At 34.5% G+C, this 9,543-nt stretch overlaps 1 protein-coding gene across 3 annotated transcripts; it reads left to right on the top strand.

Annotated features, from left to right (window-relative positions):
* The first annotated feature begins 1,840 nt into the window (after nucleotides 1-1,840).
* On the top strand, nucleotides 1,841-6,411 carry LOC148690962 (UPF0481 protein At3g47200-like). 3 transcript variants are annotated; one of them, XM_088686869.1, is made up of 4 exons: nucleotides 1,926-2,050; nucleotides 2,455-2,535; nucleotides 4,855-6,071; nucleotides 6,110-6,411. In XM_088686869.1, the coding sequence occupies exons 2-4, from the start codon at nucleotides 2,494-2,496 to the stop codon at nucleotides 6,138-6,140; spliced, it is 1,290 nt and encodes a 429-aa protein (XP_088542995.1). In that variant the 5' UTR covers nucleotides 1,926-2,050; nucleotides 2,455-2,493; the 3' UTR covers nucleotides 6,141-6,411. The 3 variants fall into 3 exon arrangements, with proteins under 3 accessions (XP_088542992.1, XP_088542995.1, XP_088542994.1); XM_088686866.1 differs by having other exon boundaries at nucleotides 1,841-2,050; nucleotides 4,855-6,411; XM_088686868.1 differs by having other exon boundaries at nucleotides 1,948-2,054; nucleotides 4,855-6,411.
* The last annotated feature ends 3,132 nt before the right edge of the window (nucleotides 6,412-9,543 follow it).

Genomic DNA, 9,543 nt, shown 5'->3' with positions numbered 1-9,543 from the left:
CACGCATCACAGTCCACGGCGGCGCCAGCAACTTTTTTGACGACTATTTCGGTGACCCACGGTGACGCATAGCCTCCGGAGCTACCACCTTGCAGCGACACGTAACGTACCCGAGGTCTCTTTTTATGTTTTCCGACATCTTGAACCCGTTTTTGACGTCCGTTTTTCCAAAATCAATTATTTTAGTATAGATTTATTAATTGTACCCTTTATGTGCTTAGGTGCATATATTGAGGTTTTCGTCTTCGTTAGTTTGCGCAGCTTTTTGACGGTAAAGTACTGTGAGTAGACCCCTTCCAAACTGCATGCTTTATTAGTAGAAATGCATACATAAAAAACATGATTTACTGAGTACGTTTTGTGAAACATTTTATGAGAAATTGATTATCATGTTATACTGAGCTTATTTTGGAATACCATATTTTATCAAACTGATGTTCTTTGTAGTATATATGATGGATGACGATATACTAACATGCTTTTACATACTTCTTTATAGTATATCTAATTGATGACGACATACAGTGAAGCTGTCTTTGAGATATATGTACCTATGTTTGGAAATACTATGTCCAATGATTTTGTGTGTATCTAGTTGGTCATTGTTCCGTCTACGAGCGAGGTAGATATTTGTAGCTGGCTTGGGGACAAAGGAGATATACGGTTGGTAGGAGGTATTTGTTATATGGTTGCGAACCAAGAGATACTTACATACTGGCTTCGGGATAAGAGATACTAATACCGATACCACTAATTAGCACACTATATACGAGATCTGTTTTATGAAGGTTTTATGGCATGCTAGGGTTTTCGAAAAACCTACTACATATTATGCTATTGTGTTTTCATAAACTTTGGGGGTTAGTATGTTGATAATTGTTTTAGTACTATCTATATATCAACTTGGTTCACTTATGTTTGTTTTGCGCCTTCTCAGAATTTAGAATCGAGACGTACAAATCCCGGCATCAAAACACTTCCGAAACGGCATCTGCGAGTCCTCTCGGTGTAGGACCCATCTCTTTGTTTATTCAATTTTATATTTCCTTTTCTAGTGTCTCTGAATAGATGTGTGTTCTGAACACGCTCCTCATTTGCATATTCATTCTATTTAAATTTGTAACTTTTATTTATTCATTGTTCTCATGCATGTTAGTATGACTTCGTCACCTTCAGGTGTCGGCCAGCATGTGCTTACCCTGGTGATCGGAGGATTTTCAAGGTCCGGCGTATCATAATAATTGGCTAAAATTGTGTTTGAAAATAAAAAATGTTTTTTTTTTCCTTTCAAAATTATGGGTGTAAAATAGCAAAAAATAGAAGCAGTTCTATTTATACTTCTAAATAAACACTTTTTTTTTTATTTATATATATATAGGAGCAAGTGAATAGTTTCAATTAATGAAACTTTCATATTGACAATCCTACACTTGTCTCTTTTTTGGCTAAAAACATTTTTAGCACTATAGTTTTCTAAACACTCACCTGCTTTTTTTCACAATTATTCATTTTCATAGCACAATGAAAGCAGTTTTAAAAAAACTACAACAATCTTAAACTAGCTCTTAGCCCATCTTCCAGCACTTGTTATTGTGCAATAAGTGAGAGAATTTTTTCTTCATCGTTAGTTTGAGTAGTTTAAACTTTTCTCTCATTAATATTATAAGGTACGAGAAAACTAAATTAATTGAGCATAGTAAGTGAAATAAATCAAGCTAGCACAATATTGAGACTTTTCCAAATCCACGTTCTGTCAGATTGTCACTACATTAATTGGAGAATTAATATCAACCACTTATGTTTATAGTTAAAGAAAGACAAGGGCAGTTAGCTGCATGAATCACGACATTAATTTAATGTCACCCATTAAACACGTTCTGCAAAAACATATTGAAGAAGAAATGCTTATATATAGGCTGCCTATTATTGTGCTATAGGTAAAAGAAAATTTAATTTTCAATTACAAGAGGAGCAATATGTATTGAGTTTTCTTAGTCATCTACAAGTGGCAAATTGACCGTAAAAACTTGCTTGTTTTCGTACATACAAAGTAAGTGCGAATTCATTTCGTTTTCTTTTTTGTTTTCGTACATTAAAAAATTATCACGCACACATTCTTCAAATCATGTTAGACAACTTATTATTAGTACCAATAGCAACTCACTTTTCATATTATAATCTTTTTTTTTTCCCTTTCATCTGGCTTGTTTATTCTCCATTGCTATGTTTGCACACATCCATTGTTTTGAAGCCTTTTGTTTCATACTTACCGTTTAAGGGAACTCTGCAACTTTCTTCTTAATATCTTTTAGTTGAATAGTTTGGTTGTGTATATATATATATGTTTTGGTTTTATGTCTATTAAGTAGAACCACGCATTGATATTGTCTTCAATCAACCACGTAGGCGTATATATGACTGGTGTCAAACTCACGGTATGCTTTTTTGTTGTAGGCTTCGACCCCGTGGAGGAGCCAACGAATCAGGGAAACAATGATGCCAACTGAAAGTCAGGTTGTTGAAATTGAAGCTCGTGTAAGTGATTCTCATCTCTTAGATGGTAAATGTAGTTGGGTTTAAGAGCACTTTAAACTGTATGAGGTTAAGGCCATCTCCAACTGAAGGGTCCAAATAGTCGAAAATAGCCCGAAAACCGTCTCCAACCGAAGACTAGGCCAAAGGGCTCGTGGGCCCCACAGAATCTAAAAGGGCCAAAGGGCCAAAGGGCTGGTCCGTTCCAGCCAGCCAGCCAGCCCCGGGTCGACCAAAATTTTGCTTAAAACTGTCGAATATAGCCAACATGAATAATTTTGTTTATCGCAATAGTGTCGGTTATAACCGACACGAATAGTAACGGCTACACAGGAATAATTTTGATTAATTGCAATCGTATCGATTATAACCGACACGAATAATATGAAAATTTTGAATACAATGGCTAGCTGAGTCAGCTAGCCGATGTATTCATTTTTTGTTTGTATTTTTTTTATTTTTTATATATATGAATTTAAAGCTTTTTTTTTTCTATTTTTTTTATAACTTCCTATAACTTATATTTTACAAAATTTGTTTCATATTTTTTTTAAATTCTATTTTTTTCCTATAACTTCTATTTTACAAAATTTGGTTCATTATTTTTTTAAATTCTATTTTTTTTCCCTATAACTTCTATTTTACAAAATTTGGTTCAAATCCCACAGGTAGCTGACGCCACTTAGCCGTTGAATTTGAATTTAAGTTGTAGTTTAAAAAAAAATAAATTATGTTTGGCCATTTGGCCCTCGGTTAGAGATGATTTTTTGTAACATGGTTAAAACGAGCCCTATGGCCCTTTGGCCCTCAGTTGGAGATGGAGGCAAATATGACCCTATACTGTTCATTAAAATATTAATATCTTGGAGGGCCAGAGGGCTAAAACGAGCCCTCTGGCTAGTCCTCAGTTGGAGATGGCCTAAGACCCTAGCTAGTAAGCGTCATGAGAAAAAGAAATCTTTGTACGCTAAAGAACATGTAGATGCTACGGGTTTTTAAACGGTATAAAACATGTGAAAAGTACTAGACATATATACGATAGAAACTATTTACATGCAGGTGAAAATTTATTTACAGCTCTATTTACAATAAAGAACAAAATAGGTGTCAAAAGCGGGGTTCATAAACTTTTGCAAATTTAGAGGTGTTGAACTTATGATTCCATTATCAAAGTAAAATTACATCCTAAGCTAATTGTAATGAGTAAAATACACATAGAGTTTGGTGTATAGGAGTTGGAAAGCAATTCATTCCAGTTGCAGAAGTGGAAGGGTTTAAACAAAGAAGTATAGCTAAAAGGTTAAATTAATCACGTTTAAACAAAAAAAGTATGGCTAAAAGGTTAAATTAATCACGCACAGTAAGTGAGATAAATCTGACTAGCACAATATCGAGACTCTTCCAAATCCACGTTATGTCAAACTCACTATATTAATCGGAGAATTAGTATCAACCACCTATGTTTATAGTTAAGGAAAGATAAGGGTAGTTAGCTACATGAGTCATGAAATTAATTTAATTTGGCCAAGTAAACACCTTCTGCAAAAACATACTGAAAAAAAAAATGGTTATATATACCCAGTATCATTATGCTATTGTTAAAAGAAAATTTATTTTTCATATACCAGAGGATAGCAAGTAATATTATTGAGTTTTCTTAATTATTTACATGAGGCAAATTAACTGTACAAACTTGTTTGTTTTCTATATACAAAGCAGATATAAACTCACTTCATTTTAATTCTATTTTTTTATGAGAAGTACTGTTATTGACACTAAAAAATTATCACAACACTCATTCCCATAAGATTTTGAGTTTGATTCCCTTACCTACTTGTCCATGGCTCCTCAGGGTTCATATGAAAACCTTTTTTTTATTAATTTTATTATTATTAAGAGAATAAGGAGAATTCGAAACTCTTATAATAATTCATGGAATGAGGAATTTCGAACAAGAGACATATTGATAAAAATCCACTAGCAGAAATTTTTCATTGTGACCGAAACATGGGTCGTACGCCACGTGTTTTTATATAAATGGTAGAAATTTTTATTTTTTAAGTTATTAACTTTTTAACACACATATCATATCATTTATATAGTGACACGTAGTGTATCTCTCCTTGTTCCGGTCACACTGAAAAATCTCTCATCCACTAAGATATTGGATCGCGTGCAATCAGGGTTTATATGAATATTTAGTAGCAACATTCCACAATAACTCCGAAGGCATTAGGCGGGGTTTTTTTTGGTTTCTTACAAAAGTTTGCTCGAAGTATCTTAGTTGATTGTGTGCCTAATGAAATATTTGAATCAATGCAGGGAACGATCTCAGACGTTAAAATGGAACATGACATAGAAAACCAGCTGGTTAACTTGTCTGTCCTGTCCAAAAACCGGTGTATCTATAGAGTTCCTGAGCGACTACGGCAAGTAAATGAGAAAGCATATACACCTCAAGTAGTCTCTATAGGCCCACTTCACCATGGCAACAAAAGCTTAAAAGCAATGGAAGAGCACAAATTAAGGTACCTGCATCATTTTTTAAAACGAAACAAAGTAGGCTTGTCTGAGTATATACAAAAGATACAGGACAAAGAGAAAAGATTGCAAGGTTTTTATGCAGAACCCATTGACAAGGATGAATTTGTAAGAATTGTTTCAGTGGATGCCGCCTTCGTCATTGATTTATTATTGAGGTTTCGTTACCTCGATTATCGAAAGGAAGAAGATGATTACATATTCAGTAACCCTACGATGATAGACGATGTGTTTCGAGATTTGAAGTTGCTTGAAAATCAACTGCCATTCTTCATTCTTCAAGATCTTTTCAAACTTATTCCTCCTCTACATCACCAGTACTCTTCGTTACTTGACATTTCCTACAAATTGTTCCAAGCCGAAATCGATAGCGAGGGGAAAAAAGAGAAATTTGAGGAGATACGTTCTTCTGGAGTAGAAGTAAAACATTTTGTTGATCTGATAAGAATTCTATACCTACCGTTGGAACCAGAAAAGAAACCTAAGACCAGAGCCACACCCAAAACTACAGACACACCCAAAACCACAGACAAACCCAACATCACAGCCACACCCAACGTGACAGAGCTACTCCAGGCTGGAGTCAAGTTTGAGGTAGGAACAGATAGCAGCTTATTGGACATACAATTCTCGGGTGGGATCCTCAAAATTCCAAAGTTTAGAGTGGACGATACGACAGAAATGAAACTCAGAAATCTCCTTGCTTTTGAACAATGCCATCACAGAGAAGAGGATTACCTAGCTAATTATGTTTTCCTTATGAAGCGTCTCGTGAAAGGCTCAATGGATGTGCAATTGCTTGTTGAGAAAGGAATTATTGACAATTGGCTAGGTGATACCCGGAAGATATCTACTTTGCTTCATGACCTTGGCACCGGGATGAAAGTTGACGACTGGTATTATGCCCCTCTTTGTAAAAGACTGACAGAATACAGCATAGTGTCCTGGCGCCGATGGATGGTAATTTTGAAACAAGATTATTTTAACACGCCTTGGGCCTTTATGTCTGTAGCTGCGGCTGTTATTCTCCTCGGACTCACTGTCGTACAAACAGTGTACTCTATTAAATCTGTCCCTTAAGCATCAACGACCGCAAGTCTCTCCTTCTCCGGAGGATCCGCCAGTCCCTCCTTCGCCGTATCCTTAGAAGTCTAGCCTAGTCTTTGAGAGAGTACACAGTTTGCTTTTCAATTTCAGGTTTCCTTGAAGTGAGTGTAATAGATGTTCCAACAAAATAAAGTATTGAAGAGTGTGATTTTATATTTGAGAGGGAAACAGCGTCTACTTGTAATGACTTTTGTTGAAGTGTGTTGTAAATAAAGAGAAGTGATTTCCGTACACCTTTTCTCCTCTACACTTCTATATTTTTTGGCCTTAGATTCAACCCATGGTGAGAAAATAACTTTCCTAAATTAATCCGTATATAGCTTCTTATGTCGTACCAATTTGATGTTCATGGACCTATGCTTATGTCTTTGTATGTTTGAAGAAAAAGAAGAGTAATTGTATCATGTTTGTTGTTTTTTTTTGCCACACGAAATGAACTTTTCCATTAAAATGTTGCTTTAAGCATCACTCGCAAGGATATGGAATTGCTTGTTCAAAAATCCGATTGTTGAAACTCAAAGCTTGACAGGGACGAGGTTAACGAACGTTATTAATCCGAGGAAGTAACTGTTCCGAAGAAATCTCTTTACTGATCTTAGTGAAGACATCAATGCATAACGCAGAAGTGGAAGGCAATGTTGAAACAATCTCTTGCAATCTCCATGCTCACCACCTTATTGTTGTGGTTGCTGCAGTCCTCGCGATCACTTCCATTCAAACAGGGTGTCTAATCTCTTTCTTTTGGCATCACCTGTTATTAGTCTCACAATAAGCTAGTAATAATGTGATTTAAACTCGTCTTTGATGAAAATCGAACTTAAACATTTCATTTACAAGTGAAGAGGAATACCATCAGACCATAATCCTATGTAAGTTTATTTTATGACAATAAACTTTTATATTTTATAAATTTTAGAAATTCAAATAATTTTAAATATTTGTGGCACCAAATTATTGGACATGCCAACAGAACTTTAACAAAAATTAACATCATGAATCGAATTAATGTGCAATAGTTAATTTTAGAAAATACATTGATTGATTTTGAAATTCAAGAATCCAAATAAAGAGTCATGTAAGTTTCAAAGACTATTTATGATAAAAACGTCATTTACATATAACTCATATGAGAAGTGTTTTAAAAAAAAAAATTTAAAATCAATTTTTAGTAAAAATGCAAATTAATCATGCAAAAACAGTTGAAGGGGCTTTTGGATCGCAAAACGTTTGTGATCGAACGGTCACAGGCAGTAGCGCTGGCGGAAGACTCTTAAGTCGCGTCACGAAAACAAAAGTCTGTCGTTTCCACGAAATTGCCCATCAGGTTCTTCTTCTCCTCAACAATTTTCTGTTCCAAATTGCTCTGAGCTTTTCTTCTTCTCTCTGCTTTCGCTAACGGAGCTCTCTGGGACTTCAGGTGGTTTATATTTCTCTGATTAATTTTGTTAATTTCGTCTTTTCTTGGAATATTATTGATTGTAATTTGCTGATTAGTTGTAGTTTAATTTGCTGATTAAGTTTTGAGTGATAAATTTTATGTGAATTTTGAGAGGTTTTATGAATTGGGTTTTCTGGCATTTCATGCAAATGTGCCTAACCTGGAGAGACTCGATTTCACCCTGCAACGAAGAAATGCTATCCGAGTTCCCTTGAATTACTTCCTCCTTCACTTCTATAAGCTCATTCTTCTTTTTCAGTTCCTTAATCTTCTCACCGGCGTCTAATTCTTCGACATCAAAGAAACACAAACCACCAGCCAGGAAACACAAACCCAAACAACGCTCAAATCACTTAAAATGCTCGAAATCAAATTCGACTAACATCGATGTTGTTTCTACTCACAAACTAAACAATTAAGCATCTTTATTGCTCTGACTAAAATTATAAAAATTGAAAAATCAAAGCTTTACAAGTAAGCACCAGAGCTCAGCTAATTGGCAGTATTACTTGGATGCCAAAACATAAACACAAAATTATAAATGGAAAGAAATTAAAACACTTCCCAATTGAAAAACCAAGGGATCTCTAAATTTAGTAAAATCTGTTTGGATGGCGAGAAAACCGAGGGATAAAATCGAATCCACAAACATTTGAAAAATCACAAATTTCGTCCAATAAAGAATTCGCAGAAGACGATAGAAACGAACCTAGGGAGTGGATCTTAGCCCTGTGCTGATCCAACTCGATCTTCAGAGCGGACGGTTCAGGGGCGTCCGATCGGGGGAGCTTCACTGGCTCGTCTTCCTCCACCGGGACTGAAGCGTCAGCCCGAATCTGGGAGAGAATTAGGGCAAGAATGACTGAGAGAATCGCGAGCTTGGAGGCCGCCATAGGAGCATGCAATCACAGCCAACAAAACTCTAACAGCGACAGTTTTTCGAGTTTTTTTTTTTTTTTTTTTTGAATTCGAGTTCGATTTCTTCCGACTACAATTATTACATATCCTTTAAAAATGAATAGCTGTCAACTAATAAAGTATACCATTTTTTTTTTTCACTACAATCTCCAAAAAAAAAAAAATGTAATTAGTTAGAATTAAAATAATAATTTCAAAACAAGATGTTACTTTCATTTGTTACTTGAATTTGAAAAAAGAAAAAGATTTTATTATTAGCAAAAAAGGGGAAAATATTTTATTCTAATTTAAAATCAAAATTGTATGCCACTTAGTATTATTGCGGTATTTCTTTTTACTTGTAAGTGAGAGATCTTAGGTTCGATTTTCGCCAAAAGAGAATTTGAACCACATTATTGCTAGCATATTGTAAGGTTTAGCCCACCCTCTCATCCTTAATGTAAATAAATCGTTTGTTAAAAAAAATCAATTTTGTATAATTTTACAGACAAAACCCAACTAGCATATGCATAGGCTAATAATAGAAATATTTAATGTGTTGCGTTTGAAAGAGATATGTAATTTCCACTTTTATATAAGTAAAAATTTGTTGAATTGTTTAATTTTAAACTTTTTTGGCTGGAAATTTTAATTTATTTTTATTACAAAAATGTTATCAGAAATAAACAAACTATAGGGTCACAATTATTAAAAAAATTATTTGTATTAACCCTTTGATATAAAGGCAAATAGATGATATAAATTCCTCCACATATATGCCTTTCATTTTTCTCAACAAAAGAAATCCTCTATTGATGTCATGCTTGAAACAACAAAAGAATATCATAAAAAGTATATTGGGTTTCTGAAAAAGCGTAATTGAAATGTTTTTTGCTGCAAAGAGTTGAGGTAGAAGATTGGATGTTTGTTCCTAGACCTTCATTAAACTAGTTGATTCGTACATATAACTTTTTGACTGTTTGGCAAGTACTAACGAAAAGGTAGTGCTGATGATTTAACGAGTGGAA

The sequence above is a fragment of the Pyrus communis genome, chromosome 15 (genome assembly GCF_041283825.1).
Source record: "Pyrus communis isolate YQ-2024b chromosome 15, ASM4128382v1, whole genome shotgun sequence".
In the NCBI taxonomy this organism is placed as follows: Eukaryota; Viridiplantae; Streptophyta; class Magnoliopsida; order Rosales; family Rosaceae; genus Pyrus; species Pyrus communis.
This window is presented reverse-complemented; position numbering and strand designations above follow the sequence as displayed.

Bases quoted from the DNA above. Each gene is read 5' to 3' on its own strand.
- LOC148690962 (XM_088686866.1), top strand. From the start codon at position 2,494: ATGATGCCAACTGAAAGTCAGGTTGTTGAAATTGAAGCTCGT. The intron at 2,536-4,854 runs GTAAGTGATTCT...GAATCAATGCAG, and splicing joins TTGTTGAAATTGAAGCTCGT to GGAACGATCTCAGACGTTAA.